Source organism: Pseudopipra pipra, chromosome 11 (assembly GCF_036250125.1).
Source record: "Pseudopipra pipra isolate bDixPip1 chromosome 11, bDixPip1.hap1, whole genome shotgun sequence".
Taxonomy (NCBI): Eukaryota; Metazoa; Chordata; class Aves; order Passeriformes; family Pipridae; genus Pseudopipra; species Pseudopipra pipra.
Window position 1 is genome coordinate 17,158,163 of NC_087559.1, and position 16,377 is coordinate 17,174,539.

The 16,377-nt window shown below is 40.0% G+C and overlaps 1 protein-coding gene across 9 annotated transcripts in view; it reads left to right on the forward strand.

Moving 5' to 3' along the window:
- Nucleotides 1-16,377, forward strand: part of DOCK3 (dedicator of cytokinesis 3) — a 189,303-nt gene that overhangs the window by 97,920 nt on the left and 75,006 nt on the right. For all 9 annotated transcript variants that reach the window (XM_064667892.1, XM_064667899.1, XM_064667900.1 and 6 more), the window contains exons 11-14: nt 2,948-3,008; nt 5,516-5,663; nt 10,993-11,081; nt 13,782-13,907. In XM_064667892.1, the coding sequence (XP_064523962.1) occupies nt 2,948-3,008; nt 5,516-5,663; nt 10,993-11,081; nt 13,782-13,907 (424 nt within the window). The remainder of the gene's footprint in view (nt 1-2,947; nt 3,009-5,515; nt 5,664-10,992; nt 11,082-13,781; nt 13,908-16,377) is intronic.

Below are 16,377 nucleotides of genomic sequence, written 5' to 3' on the forward strand. Positions count from 1 at the left end.
TGTACAAAAATACCAAAGCTGCTGCAGTATCAGTTCTCTGAGGTGCTCAGACTCCATCCCTCTGTCTGGTGTAGGTGCTTAGACTCTCTCACTCTGCTAGAACATATACTCTACACAACAGGAATTATAATTAGAAAAATTATCTGTGCAAAAAATGGCACGCTTTTGATACAGTGTTTTTCATCAGTGTATTCAAAGGACTTTTCAAAGTCTGTAGGAAAAGAGAAACAAATAATTGCTTTTTGAATAACCATTTTATCCCCAATGGTTCTATCTTACCGTAACTTCTTAATTAGGAAATGCTTCCAAGATAAGATAATTCTGTGATTATCAGGTTTGTTCCCAAGCTTGTGTTCATCTTGACTCTATTTATTTATTTCCTTGCCCTTCCTCACCGCAATATCTTTCAAAAACTCATCTTTCCCAGAGGCAAGAAGCCCAATCTTAGACAGTTCAAGGGATCCCTGTCTTTTCCTGCTCTGTTACTGCCAGGAGTTCAGCTGTCTCTCTGTGTGAGAGATCAGAATTACTCAGGCTTTTGGTTTTAGGCTTTGGTTTTACATCTGCTGTCATATCATAGTGAAGGTGAGAAGCTGCTCACTCTGAAGATCAAAGCTCACTCAAGCAAACCTCAGCCTGTACACACTTTAGAAAAGTTCCTGGACCTGAATTGAAACATAACTGCACAGTATAAGCTTGTTATTTTTGTTAAATACCTTATTTTCCCTATCCTATGAGGTTGGCAACTGAATTAAATAACTAATTAGTGGCAGACAGGTATCCTTGATTCCAGTGGTCTGGAGGTGGTTGTGATGGTGTTTGGGTTTTTTAACATAAAACTAGACATTTCTAGAAACCAGCACTGTAAAGAACTCATCATTATTAGAGAGTAACTGTTTTCCATACCCTATACTGGAGGGAAAATTTAGGACTGATTTTCTAAAAAGCCATTCAGTTAGAATTATAATGTTACTATTTTATTTGTGAACCTGTATCATTTAAGCAGCAGCTCAGAAGGATGTGGGAAGTACCCACCCTGTGGATGCAGTCCTAAAACCGCCTTTCTGTCTTTATTTATATGGCACACAAGCAAACAATAAATGTAGTTTGTCCTCTTCTGGTCCTAAGTCATGTGCATGCATTCTCTGCAGAGGAATTATCTGAAAACTTCCTCGCAGGGGTTGGGGCTTTTGACTGTTTGGTCCATGTCATGATAAGAACTTCTTGCCTTGGAAAAAGCCTCTGCTGCACAAACTCAAATACAAGGCCATCTGGGCCCACATTTCTTGCCTCTTGACTGTGACAGAGTGTATTTTTTTGTGAAATTGAAAAGCGACTGAAGTGTGAACCCATCAATATGTTCATGCCCTGCCATTTTCTGATGTTTTGACAGCTGCCCTTTAAAAAAATAGTTCTTTAAATTGCTGTTAATTAGAACTGGTAATCAGATAGTATAACAAAATTGTCCCTGTCAAAGCACAGATATTTTCAGGAATCTATTGCTCTCTAGAGCATTAAGCACTACCTCCAAGTTTTTTTGCTCTTTGAAATGTCTTGTCAGGCACTGCTGAGATTAAAACTATGTCAAACCCCCTCTTAGTGTGGAACTTCATGTCTCCAAGACATGTAAGATAAAGGCTACCATATGCTGCTACACTGGTATGTTGGGTGATGGAGAAAGCCTAGAAAGTGTGTTCCCTTATTGGTGCAGCAGCAGAAGAAAACTTGCAGAGAAAATGCTAAGGACGACGTTTATAGCGGAATGTTTTGGCTCAGGAGAGACACGATCTGCTCTTTAGCAGGATCCCAAACAGTGTATTTGCAACTCCCTGCATATGCTGCCCTGGGAAATACAGTGCTGCTTTTAAACAGGGAGGAGATACAGCCATGAATTTATTACTTGCCTGCTGTAATTTAGCAATGTAACACGATTGGAAAGGGATTGACACCTCTCCTTAGAATAAATTCTCTTTGTGCCTGGTTCTCAGTTGCTGTGCCCAGATTTTATTGTGCTACACGTCACTGTAATCTGGGGTTGCATTGCCATCATAATCTCAGTTGTTGAGATTTGGTTTCTCAGGTCACATGGGAAAGAAATTTGCTGTGTGACTTAAAGTTCTTGTTTTAGCTTTCAGCAAAATACAAATTTTAATTCCAAATTGGTTCAGTCTAGGAATAGCAGAACTTAGTTCTCTACAGTTTAAATTTCCTCCCCACCTTTATATAAAAATTCCACTTATTACTTTTTACTCCTCTAAGCTGAGGAGTTCATTTAAGCAAAACTACAAGATTTTATCTGAAATTGTTCCAGTTAATTTTTCCATAAGCAGTACCTGAAAGTAAGATGACAGCACTTAATAGAGTGGAGAAAGGGGCAGCCTTTTTTCATCAGTCTAAAACATGGATGAATATTCTCATAGTATCTGTTCAAAGTCTTCTTGTCTGGGAGGTTAGTAGCATAAGGAAAACTTGTTAAACAATACTGATGTTTTTAGGAACAAATGTTTCTTAGATCTTTCCTGTGATTTAAAAAAAAAGGCAGAGAAATGTCTCTGATGTTCATATTTGTTTATAAAGTTATCAGTGAAAACTACAACATGCCAAGAAAATTGCAGTTGTCTTCTAACATGTGAATGCAAAATGCTGCAGTAATGAATTATTGAAAAGTGTTATGTGTGTTTTGTTAATCTATTTCTTTATTATTAAATGTCTCTCGGGGTCAATTATACTTATTTGTCCTCATTCACTCCAGCTTTCCTTTTGCTCTTTTGTAGGTTCCCCTTTTCCTGGTTTTTGGGCTTTTCTTCAAGCTCACTTTTAGAAGCTTTGACCTCTTTTTCTGTAACATGGAATTTGAGAGTTTTCATCTGTGTAATGTAGTTACAGGCACTTATGTTGGAAGTGCAACATGTTCCTCTTAATGTCTGTATTTTTTCCACTCTTGCAGGACCTCAGCAGCAAGGACATGAAGAGAGACTTGTACATAGTTGCCCATGTGATCCGAATAGGTACAGTATGATTTAGTGCTTGGAATAGATAGAATTAACAATGCCTTTAGAGTATTTTTTAATGTGTGTTTTAATTAGCTGACTTTGTAATGATTTAACCACTTCAAAAACTCAGTCATAGACTGATTAACATTCAGACCATATGGAGCTAAGTGTTAGAAAGCTACTGGTGACTGTTTAACAGTGATGGTTTTTTCTTAGTCTGAAACAAAATACTTGATTGAACACCACATTTGGGGAGAGGGACAAACTAAAAAGGCTTTTTGTTTAACATTTAAAAATTTCAAATGAGGTCTTTTTACTGATGTTTATAGTTAGTTTACAGCACAGGACAGCAGCATACCTGCCCATCCACATCTAGGAAATCAGAGGCTGTTAAACAAATATATATAAAGGTCTGCTTTCTACTGCAGGAGTCTGTGGTGCTTCCAAGAACCCACACTTAAGTTTAGGGAGATGCCTAAACTCAAGTTTAGGGAGAATGGGTTTCTCTGACTAGTCAGCCAGGCCAGGCTAGGCTTCATTTATTCTTTTTGACACTTGCAGTAGCAAGAATGGGAGGTATTTGTGACAGAAGTTGAATTTAGAATGTGTCTTACAGAGTATAGTGCAGTGCTCAAAGTTCTTAGCCCAGCAGTGTGTTTAAAGTGACTGTTTGATTTCTGGTATGTGAATTGAATTGTTGGAATCTCTTAGAGATGGAAGGTGTGGGAGAGAAAAAAGTTGAAATTAAAAAGGATATAATTAGTTAGTAACAGGTTTTAATGGATCTAATTTATTAATGTCTGTACTTCCCCTGAGAAATTAGCAAGTACTTGTTTTACCTATGTTAAATATTAAATAGTTTTAAATATTAGACCTAAAATGTTAACAACATAAAGTGGGAATAGCAGACAGTTTCTGCAGTTATATTATTGTAAACAAGTGAGTAGTGCATTGTCATCATGTTTTTCAGGTTTTCAGTTAACTGAGGAATGGCCAGGGAGTGTTTGCAGTGGAGGGGTGTTTAACCCTGTTGCCAGCCCAGTCACTGCTGACACCCATTGGCAGCTACAGACACCTTTTCTGAAGTACAGCAGGTCTAAACAGCTTAGTGAAACCACAGCTTTGTGTGTTGTCCTGTGAATGACAATGTGCCTTCGAAGCCACAAATGACTCTGTTATCACTTGAGGTGATTAATGAAGCTTGTAGGAAGATATGCTGTATTAACCTTGATGTGGGAAGTGCTGGACAAATTATTGTGTGTAATGTTACAAGTTCACTTAGATTATCACAGTGATTTTTCTGGCCTTGGCATTTTTTACTCTATTTTAAAACTGCCTTAATAATAGGAAGTGAGTCACTGAGCAGCTTTGTACCTCAGAATTCTCCTCCCTGCGCTGCAAGACAAACATGATCGATGACCAATATATAATATGTGATACATATTATACACAATGTATAAAGTGAGGATTTGTGTAAATTCTGAACTATAATGGAGGGACCACAGTGAATCTCTGTGTGGATCAGATGGGTGAGTACAAGGCGTATTCTTGGCTCAGTGCAGAGATGATTTGTAGTCAGCCCATCTGGATGCAAATACGTGTCGTGGAGCTGCAAATCAAAGATGGCCAGACATGATGCTGCTCACTTTGCCCTTGACTGTTCTGTTTAGCTAAATGAGGTGATGCCCCTTAATTAAAGCAGCCCAAGGGGTCAGGGAGGTTCAAATGGAGCTCTGGGTTTGAGGCAGTTTAAGAGTGAGAAGTTGTGGTGGGTTGACCCTGGCTGGACTCCAGATGTCCTCCAAACTCAAGTGCAATATCACTCCCCTACAGCAGGACAGGGTTGGGGAGGGGGATAAGATGGAGGAAAACTCATGGATGTGAAGGTCAGAGCAGTTTAATAAAGCAAAAGGAAAGGCCGTGTGCAGAAGCCAAGGAAAACAAAAGATTCATTCTCTACTTCTCCTCAGCAGTCCATGTCCAGCCACTTCCTAGGAAGCAGGGCTTCAGTGCATGTAGAGGTCGCTCCAGAAGAAAAACCTGAGAGTCACAAATGTCCCTCTCTCCTCCTCCATTCTCTTTACTTTTGTTGTTGAGCAGATGCCATGTGGTTTGGAGCATCCCTTTGGTCAGTTTGGGTCACAGCTGTCCTGGCTGTGTCCCCTCCCAAGATCTGCCCACCCCCAGCCTCCTGGTGTCGGGGGGATGCTGCAGAGGCCACCTTGATGCTGTGCCAGCACTGCCCAGCATCTCTGGTGTGTTATCAACACCTTTTTGGGTACCAGCACAGCACTGCTCAGCATCACTGCTGTGCTACCAAAACACCTCTTTGGGTACCAGCACACAGCCAAGCATTTTGAGGCTGCCGAGGGGAAAACCAGCTCCACCTCCACCAGACCCAGTGCACAAATATCAGACTGAAGGCTGGAGCTGAAACTTGCCTGCTCAGAGGGGTCATGGAACACAACAGACAGGATGGCCACATGTCAGTCCCTGATGTTTTACATTTCTATTCACCGCAGGTCGTATGTTGCTCAATGATTCCAAAAAAGGGCCCCCTCATTTACACTATCGCCGCCCCTACGGCTGTGCAGTGTTGAGCATCATGGATGTGCTTCAGTCAATCTCTGAAATAAAGGAAGAGAAGGATTTTGTTCTCAAAGTTTACACGTGAGTAACTCCTAGAAGGAAGTTCTTTTTGCTTCTTTATTATTCCAGCAGCTCATAGAAACTAATGAATATTATCCACAGATATTTCAGGTATGTGAAATGCTTCAGAAATTATTGAGGATTGCCCAAGTCTGTGACATGCAAAGCTGCTCTTTTATTAATGTGATTTATTTAAAATCTGCTAAGCTCAAACCCAAAGAAATGTGCTGTGTTTCATCTTGTGAAGGGAATAGTTACTTGTGCTCCATCTCCTGTTCCTTACAAGTCACAGTGACCCACAAAAGGAGGTAGAGAACAACTGAAGTCAACAGTGTGTGACCGAAAAACTCAAATCAACACTTCCTGAGCAGGAATCTGTCTTACAGTTATTTGTGATTTTGAACTTTGAACTAACAAATTCTTATTCTGAAATGTGGTCTCACAGTTGTAATAAAGAGGCCACAGACAAACTGTCTGGAGACTGCAGGGAATATTTAAATCTTTTGTCAGTGAGAATAACTACTGGCAAGATGTGCTTTGCAGATGGGCTGAGATACAGCTGACACTGCTTTGTGGTCTGTGGCCACAGTAATAAGATAATTTGGCGGGTTACAGAACTTTGTTATTCTTTGAGAAGTGCATTCAGCAGCAGAAAAACTGACCTTCAAGGGAAACTATAAATGAAAAAAATGTCTTTTACTGTTCACTGAAAGGTTCTTGGATTTCTCTTCGTACATTAGAAATCTCTGAAGTCCAAACAAAAGTCTCTCAGAGTCAGCTCCTCCATTCTTCCTTTGCCAGCAGTTATGAAAACTGCAGCAGAAATGTCAAATTACAGGGAAGAAAATGGTCATCTTTCTTCTCTCTGTTGGTCGAATCTGGATAATTTTGACCTTTTATTGCCATTTGGTCTCAGCTTATCTCAGACCAGTGGGTTTGGGTTATGTAGTTCATGTTAATATTGTCCTTGTAGATGTGGTGTTAATAACTGCAACTGCGACATCTTGAATGTTTACAGAAATGGAACATTCTGGTTATCAGATATCTGTTTTGGTGCCCTTTTAATGCATCTTTAGCTTCTGATTCACTGAAAAATAGAAGAGAAAAAGCTTTTTAAAATACTGGACAAATAAAGTCACACAGCCACTTAGAGCGATCCAAAGTCCTGGTACAACGATAAAATAAAAGTTACAGCATACGGAGCTTCCCTTTTCTTCCTCTTAATCTGAAGTGTTTTGTTGACATGGATTCCCTTCATGCACCCAGAGTGCCAGCAGTGTGTGCCCAAATGCCTGAGCAGGTTTGTACCATCACATCTGCTCCCCCCAACCCTTGTTTTCACGTCCCCCAGGCAGCCCTTGCTGCCTTCACAGAGGGGAAGGAGAGCCCAGAACAGAATTCAGCTCTGTAATCAGATGCTTGTAATTTTTTATCACTATTGTCACTCTCTTAGGTTGTTTTAAGTCTTGTGCATTCATTCTTTTATGTTACTGCTGCTTGGAGTGTTCTCTGTAAACCTCCAGCAGAAATATTCAGAAGGGAACGTGGATTTATCTGAAGGGCACCAGCTTATCCCCTCTGCAGCTTTGATAGCTGTTGGTCTTTCATGGCAGTGTTCACAGGTTTATCTCTTGCATCTTCTCTTTGCACATTCCTGTAGCTAACCCCCCTTTTCTTGCTTTGTAGGCTAAAATTGAGATGGGTTTTGTCCTTAGTAAGTTTAAAATTGAATATGAATGCTTAAACAGCACTGAACTGATTTTCTTACCTGCTGCTCTCATGTTGATTACTGCTAACATGCCCCGGGCCAACTCAAAACCATCACAAAGATGAAATAAGGAGGGAGGTGTATTTGTGTTTTTCAAGGAGCAGTAAAAAGCATTCCTTTTGTACACTATCTGGCTAAAGCTTACAGCTGCCACAAATGAGGCAGCCAGCAGCCAGCCAGAAAGCCTTTTCACAGGGAGAAGCTGGAAAAAATTTGAGAGACTGAAAACCTAACAAAGGCTGAAACAAATACATGGTCTTTCAGTGAGACTTTTGCTGGATCCACAAGAGAGAATGCTTATGGGAAGGGGGAAAAAAAAATTAATTTACTTCACCAGTCTTTCTCTGCTTGCCTTATTGTTGTTAAAGATTTATGGCTGAAAAATACTTCTTTCTCACAATTGAGATTTTCCTCTTTGTTAATCCCACAGTCATGTTAAAATCTCTCTAAGAGGATATAGTACCACAGCTGTAGTTATAAGCTCATTATGTAAAAGCATAAAGGTTTACTTTTATAATTCTTTTTAATATACATGTAAAATATTTAAAAAGAGAGATGGAAATTAAATTCTCAGTCCGTTTTTTAAAATCACTTGGTTTCATATTTTTGTATTTATTTTTATATTAATTTTTATCTCTAACGAAAGTTTTTGCTCACTGAACATTACTCTTTGTGTTAATCTTACCACTCCTCTAAAAACTTCATGTATTTCTCTTTCATGTTATCTTTTTCAGTTTTATTTTTTTGTCCTGTTTTCCTTCTGTCCTTTTTTTCCTCCTTCTCCAGCGCTTAAAATTCTTTCCCCTTAATGCCTGAATGCCTTTCCCTTTTGATATTCCATAGTTGCTATTTGTACATCCCATTGCTGTCCCCAGCTGGGGGATGGCAAACATTCCAAGTGGTAAATCTGCTGTGGAACCAGCCGACCTCAAAAGGTGATGGCTGGCTCAGGGGAAAATTCTTCTTTAAAGGAGGAATACGTTCTGTTATCTAGTTGGTATTTGGACAAGTAGAATCTGAACACAATAAAACACGGTCCAAGCAAATGTTTTCAGGCCTACATGTCAAACTTGGGAGAATATCCTCCTTTTTGTGTTCAGGAAGTGCAAAGTGCAGCTTACCTTGGTACCTGGTACAGCACTGGCTTTAGCAATCTTTACGGTTTGTTGATTTTGGGATAACTTTGGCTCAGGTTAATTGGCAGACATAAGTCACTGGAGGCTGAAATCTATTTTAACTTGCACTCCAGAGGCTGGTACAGCAACTAAAAAATTATCAGAGGGTAGGCATTTTTTGTAATCTTACCTGGTAGGAGAGAGGAGGGTATAGAATTTGTCCTATAGGTTATCCCTCTACTTCTAGGAGAACATTATTTGCAGTAGGATAAATGACTTTTAATGCCTTGGCCATGTGAAGATAATTATTATTTTTTCTTGAAGAGTAAGCTGAATTAGCACAGAACACCACAATTACTGACAGGGGGTTTGTACTGGCCATTAATGCCTCAGCTCTGTTGTGTTTTGGTTTTGAGAGATTGTTTTGGGGAGTGCAGATATAGTCAATTTGCCATCCTGTGAAGTTCTAGAAGATCCTTTCAGTGCTGACCTGTCTTGAGTGACTGTGGATAGCTGATGTCTCCTCCCAAAAGGAATATAGTAGTTACAGAAGGGGGGGAGTCGAGCAAGTGAAATGTTTAATGACACAGGGACATTTCTTTATCAGAACTGGAGAATGTGGGGAGCTTCAGCTTGAAGAGGAGAAAAGTGATAGTGGGAAGAGATACGACCCAAGGCAGTGTGAGCAGGTCCAAAGGGGATTAGACAAACTTATGAACAAGAGATCCATAAAGAGAGGAGCAGGAACAGACAGGGCTGTGCCCTCTAACCTCCCAGATCCAGCCACCTCAGGGTGGACCTGAGCCTGGCTGCTCCTCTCCCCTGCCAAAGTATCATGTCCTGTGGCCAGTGTGGGAAGGTTTTTGTGTATTCTGGAGTTCTTGACAGTCAGCTGAGGTATCTGATACCTAAACCCAGTGCAGGGGAAGGGAGGGATGGTGGGATAGGTGGAGCTAAGGTTTCAGGTGGGATGATCCCAGTCTAACTGCTCCAGATAACCCAGGAGTACAGCCTGATCAGCATTTTAATTAAATGAATACTTTTGGGTAGCACAGTGGAAGAAAGTGACTCCTGATGGTTTTTCTCCATATTTCCTCTTTTGCTGTCTGCACTTTGTATTTCATTTACTCCAAGTTGTCTCTGTTCCTTTTGCTGTTACAACAGCATTTGGGGGGATGTCAGTAAGTGCCATAACAGGCTTTGTGGGTTCTCTCATTATTCTTGGCAGTTCGTGGTTTTGTAATGCAGAGGTTGTAAGAAATGACCAGCTGCTGTGTGTTCTAGATAGCCCTTATTCCTTTGGCCATGCTATTCTTCAGTTACATGATGCAGCAAACAAAAAAATCCCTGATGTCTTCAGTGTAGCTGGTTTGTATCTTACCCTGGTTGTGCTGATGTGTTGTACTCTTGGGGGGGAAGCAAAAAAGGGAAAAAATGTTCATATCCTTGGGAGAGGTTTTGCAAAGTGACTTATTTCTCAAGACTCATAGGAGCTGAAAGCTTAGAGCATTAGCTTCCCTTTTGTTTTTAACCTTTAAGAGTCAATAGGACAGAAGTTTAATTAAATTGTTTAATTCAATTGCTTTTCAGGGGAAATAAGATTCACTATTGCTGCTGAGTTAAAAATTGCTGACTTCATGGGGAATCATTAAATCTTGCAGTTGTAATTTAAATAGAGCACAATTGAATTTAAAATGCAGTTAGACTTGATCAACATACTGGTTTTCCTTTCTTTTTTGGCCTGTAGCACTGTTTGTGGTAAAGTTTCCATTTTTTTCACTGGCTCATCTTTCATGTAAAAGCTTAACAAAGAGGGACACTTCAGTTTTTTACCTTTCTCCCCCAGTCTAATGTCCCTCTCTCATACAATGGGACAGTAAGCTACGGACTCAGAACGTGGGGCTTGTTTCCTTGATTCCTTTCTCACTGACACTGCAATTCTTGCATTTTGGGCTCTGGTTTTTGGGGAGATTGCATCATATTTCAAGGCATTCTGTAAAATATGTAGGTAAGCAAAAGACTCGTTGTAAATTCCTGAGATACTTAAAAAAATCCGGGGTTCATTTAGTCTTTCAAATTTCACTTTTATTTCTTGATTTTAACTTTTTAAATAAATTAAAAACAAAAAGGTAATATATGGCAGTAGTTAATTTCGGCTTAAAATTTGTTTTCTGCATAAACAGGATTCAAACAGGACAACCAGAGCTTTCTTGGTCTTGTCATAATCTGAAGAGTGAAACAACGGCTTTGGTGACAGAAAAGTCGTTGCTGGCTCCAGAGTGTCCATAAAAATGACATAACTATTAGGGAATATTTTGTTTCCTTCCACTTTTAAAAACAAGAGTTTCGTGGGATTTCTCTCATTCATCCAAACCTTTCATATTATCTCTACACCAAAGCTGACTCTCCTGTTCTAAGATGGTTCAGCAGAAAGCATTTAACTTGAATTAGTGTTCTTTTATTTTAGGTGTAACAACGAGAATGAGTGGTGCCAGATCCATGAAAATATCATCCGTAAGTCCAGCACCAAATACACAGCACCCAGCTCCAACTATGGTAAATATTTACTTGTGCTTGTTTGTCTTGACAGGAGCTGAAGATTCCCTTTAGGAAACTGCTGATTATTTATAGCAGAGAAATTCACTGAGATGTGAGATTTTACTTTCCCAGCTAATGACAGATAAATATGGAAAGTAAATCTTATCTTTTTACCTCATTTAATGATGTCTGGAGTTGCTAATTCAGAGATATCATTGCTATGCCATTCCAAATGAACCAGCTGATAGGATGCAGTTGTGCTTCATTAAAGCGAGTTTTGCATTCATTACCAAGTGCCTCATTCATGGGCATTCTGATGACCAAATACTGAATTTGTCTTAATTTCACTTGTTTGCATATTGAGATGCTGTAGTGGAATATGCAGTTCACGCTCCCATAGAAGATAGTAAGTACAACAATAAGCAAATAAAACATTTTTCAGGTTTGGCATTTTACCATGTGTCAAGCCAATCTCCTTCCCTGCTACTCCTCCTGTTACAGTTCAGGTTATCCACTAGTTATCATTAGAATATTTTCCTGAGTTGCTTATAACTTTTTTACCTTTGCCTTGGGCTTTTTAAAATAATGATTTCAGGCATTTCGTTAAGATGTAGTTCGTCTCTGGAATAGGAGGTTGAAGCTTGGCAGAGGAATTGTGCTGTGGGAAGGGCAGGGTTGCAGGCTGATTTAAGCACCAAGAATATGATTTGGGCCTCTCAGAACCCACTCTTAGAGTGAGAACATTCTCAAACCACGAGTGTGATGTTTCCCTGGAGAAAAGCTCACTGGTTCTTCCTCTCACCACCTTCCCAGGTCTTGTGTAAAGTTGGTCCTTCAGATCTGCTGCAAGGAATAGAAAAAAAGTGGAAGGATATGCTGGGCAGAAAAGAGGAATGGGGAGCACAGAACCTCTGGGGAGAGGTTCTGGGGGGCACAGAACCAGCAGGGAGCTGGGCACAAGTTTTTTGGGGTGGATTATGGGGAAAGTATCACATAAGTTATATATGTAATACCATGCTGGAAAAATTATATATTCTATTACCTATAGTGACTGACTCTAATAGATGACAGATTAATTCTGGTGCTTTTTGTTAAGTACTGGGAGGTCTGAACTTCCAAATTTGCTCTAGTGCTTTTGCACTGCAGTTTTTAAAATTAATTTTCATTAGTTTGTTTTTAATAGCAGAAGAGGATCTAAAATGAAAAAGTGTTTCTGTAAGTGGCAAAAATAGTCAAGACTGATTTGTCGTGAACGTGTGTCTCTTCTGTGCTGTGGAACCTTCTGTAGCACATAGACAACACACACACCTCCACTTGCACATGGTATCCAAACGGGTTGGATCTTTTCCATGGTTTTCAAGCCTGTGTTTTCCCTGCAGAGCTTTGCAGTGCTCTTCTGCCTACTTAGCTGGACAGTTGCAAGTGCATGTTTTGGCAGCTTTTGAGTACATCCATACTGACTGTCCAGCTGGCTGGTTGGCCTCCCTTCTCCTTCATTTTAAGGCTTTATGCTCTTTTTTTTTCATCCCAACTCCCAGTATTCATAACATTTATACAGTCTTCCTGTAATCTAGATATCCACTTATTTGCCAAATTTGGCTGAAGCCAAACAGCAGGATTGAAAATAACTTCAAGGGAAGAAAGCAGGAATTGGGTGGGAGGTACATGATCCTCTTGGTTTCATTCCTCTAGTAACTTGTCTGACAAAATGGTGACTAAATATTGTTCACAAAGCCCATATATGAAGTTTAGGAAATAGCAGAACTTTAGATGACTCATGCAAGACCAGATTTGGTTTGGTGTGTGTTGTTCTGGAGAGTGAACAGGGAGGATACAAAGAGCTATTGACTGACTGCCATGGAAGGAGATAAAGGATGTGGGAAATGACTGTGTGAAGGTAATTCCCATGGATACTGTGAGGGTAATTCCCATGGATATTGAGGCTGGTAGCGTGTGCTCAGCAGGTGAGACTGAGCTTGCAGGGCTGAGCTCAATCCTGGTATTGTTTGGTATTGTAATGCCAGACTTGTTAATTTTACCAATACATTATCCTTGCTTTAGGGGTGTAGTATGGGACAAATTAAAAGCAACTGGAGGAAACAGCTGGCCTGAGATTACCTGTGTAATTATTCCTAGTCAAGCTGGTTTTCAGTTGATACCCTGAACAACAGAGCTGGTTGCTGAAGTCAGTTTGGCCAGTCGGTATTCCTGAAACATGTTGAGGTACTGATGGGAATTTCATTAAAATCAACACCCCTTTATGAAGCAGTCAAAGAAACAAGTGGAACTGATACGCTGTGAGATTTAATTTTTTTTCATGGTATTAAGTAGGATTAAAGGTACTTTAGAGATGTTCTCCATCACTGTGTGGTTATTCAGATAGAGGTGGCATTGTTCACACATGTATTGTAACCTGCTGTGTATGAGGAATAGAAGTAATGGAAGTACTTGCTGTAGCTTGTGACCTGTCTGTGAAATCAAGTATTCTGATTTTTTAACGTTGTATGTTAATATAATGCTGTGCTTGTAACTGATCCCTTGTAACAGTTTTGTTTCTTCCATTTCAGCTTTAAATTACTCCAAGGGAGAAAAGAACTCTGTTTATATACTTGTCTTAAATTAACTGTGGAGCAAAACATTAGTTTACCTGCATGCCTTGTATACACAGACATCTAATTCTTAGGTCAGAAACAATGAACATATTTGTGTTTTTTCCAGGACTTATAATTTCTCTTCAGCTTCTTCGTGGTGACATGGAGCAGATTCGAAGGGAAAACCCCATGATCTTCAACAGAGGCGTTTCTGTTACCAGGAAGCTGGGTTTCCCTGATGTTATAATGCCAGGTAAACACAGCAGCTCTAAGCTGAAAATTTTGATGGTTTTTTTCCTCATACTCTCCCACACAATTGCACTGGGATGAGGGATTTACTTGAACAAGATTAATAACAGAAGAGTTGCCTTATTTATCAGTAAATGCCAATTCCAGGTTTGGGAAGGTATGCTGAATCATTTTAATCAATGGACATTATAGTCATAGAAGGTGTTCTGTGAACATGTATGGCAGGTGATCTGGAAGGATACTCCCCCCACCACCCCTGACACTTGGATATCCCTCATGTGTGGAGATTATTCCTCAAGCGTAGAGATGTTTCTTTTTAAATGCATGAGGTTTCTTCTTCCCAATAATCCAAAGCCTGGAAAAAGAGTTTCCATTTGCAACCTTGATTTTTTGGAGTTGCTGTGATCCTTTTGTAATGGTTGACTATACACAGGGATCTGGTTGGATTTTCCAGCTGGCCTTGCAGAGCACGTGGTCCGTGCAACAGGTGTCTTGGCTGGAGCATTGCTGTGCTTCTTTGATCCTTAGTTCTGGAGCAACAGCTGGAGATGCTTCTTGTTTTGGCAGAAGCTGAGGTAACCCCAGCACAGCCAAGAGTTCAGTTAGGGAAGAACCCAAATGTAGCCATACAACAGCTGGTGTTACACTGTCCTCACTGCTGCAGTGTGGGAAGGAATGGGCTTGGGAATGACCCTGCATGTGTAGCATTTGGACTGTTCCCTCATTGCTATGCATGACAAGCAAAACCAAGGATGACTTTGCAGACATGGGAAATTTTATGAAAGCATAACAGGGAAAAAAATCAGATCTTGTGACTCGAGAGGCTGCAGGATCAGAAGCAGTTGTTGGAGCTTCATTGTGGAAGCTCTTCAGAAACCACAATAAAATAGGGAGTAGGTGGGAAGAATTTCTAGAAACTAAAGTCAAAGGATTTACAACATCTGTTTTATTTACTAATGAGCTTGAAAATAGTAATAGAGCAGCAGAGGATGTGGGCTATAAGGCCAATTATAAATTTTACGTTTTAGTGACCTCATAGCAGTTCCAGTCATAACCCAAAGCAGTCAAATAGAGAAAAGATGAATTATTACAGGTTCATCTGCAGAAACAGCTGCTGCAAGGTGATCTGCTGTAATTGAGATCCCAGCTGGATATGTCAGCTGGAATAGCTAGAAAAGCCAACGTCAAAAATAACATTTACATACCTGTGTGAGTGAATTGATTCTCCTGCAAGAATTGTTTTATCCTCCATTTCTGTGTATGGAGGAGTCCCTCAGGTGCTTAAGGAACAGCTTTGTGTCCTCAGTGTTTCCCTGTATTCTGCTGGTTTGGGCAGGGCTTTGGCCCAGAGCTGGAGCAAGCAAGGCAGCAGTTTTCATGCAAAAAGTGCTCCTGCCCTAAGCTTTTAAAATTCTCTATTCATTACATTTAATTCAAATTTCCAGATTTTCTTTGTGAGAACCACAGTTCTTGTTGGAGAAAACACTGGGATTTTAGGGTGATAATCTCTTTGGAATTGGACTTACAGCTACATATACATATGCTTAAAATGCTGATTGATAGTAACAAATGTGTGAAAGGACCACCATTCTGCTGTTAAATGCTTCCTGCCTCTCTAGAGACATTGGACACACAGAACTTCTCCTTGGTTCAAAGGGGGCTACAAGAGATTTTCATATAGAGAGTTTGGATGCAGAGCTTTAGGCATTTGTATTTGGAAAGGAAAAGGCTCCCATTTGTGGAGAAAAGCAGTTTGTGCATGTCTGTAAACACCAGGTAAGAAAAGAAAGGCAGCCAAGGGAAGTGTGAATGGACTTCCACTGTGATTGTAAATGAGGACATGGCCAGAGTGGAAATGAGATGTGAAGAGAGGTGATCATGAAGGGGGCTCTGAACAAAGGCTCTCACTGTGTTGGGTATTTTCTAGGATAAGGAAGTCTCATGAAAATTAGGAGATTGAAATGTAATGGAACTCCATTAATGCAGCAAACAGTGTTCATTCTAATTACTTATCAATATTTTTTAATGAAAATATGTTTGAGATATTCAAGTGACAGCACATATTTGCCTGTTCCTTGCTTTCAAAACAATTGATAAACTGGGGTTTGAGTTGACCTGACATCCAGGATGGAATGTTTGAGTTAAGTCACCTTTCAGGTGGATTAGCCAAGCTACATGAACAAGGGATGTGTATCAATTTACTTTGTGCTTGTGTTGTTACAGGATCAAACATTCTTCCTTAGCTTTCTGAGCATTGTCTTAAGTTGAAAAATAAGTAACTGGGGACACACACGGCCAAAAAAAAAGAAATAAAACCCCCCAAACCAAACAAAAACCGAAGCCTGCCATGCACATGACCTGTTCTCAACCATGTCTGCTGCTTTAATTGTCTTTGTCAAACTACCTTTTCCTTGCTTTGTCTCAGAACTGTTTCTTTGTCACTAAACACAGGGTTTTTTCTTCCAGAAAAGAGC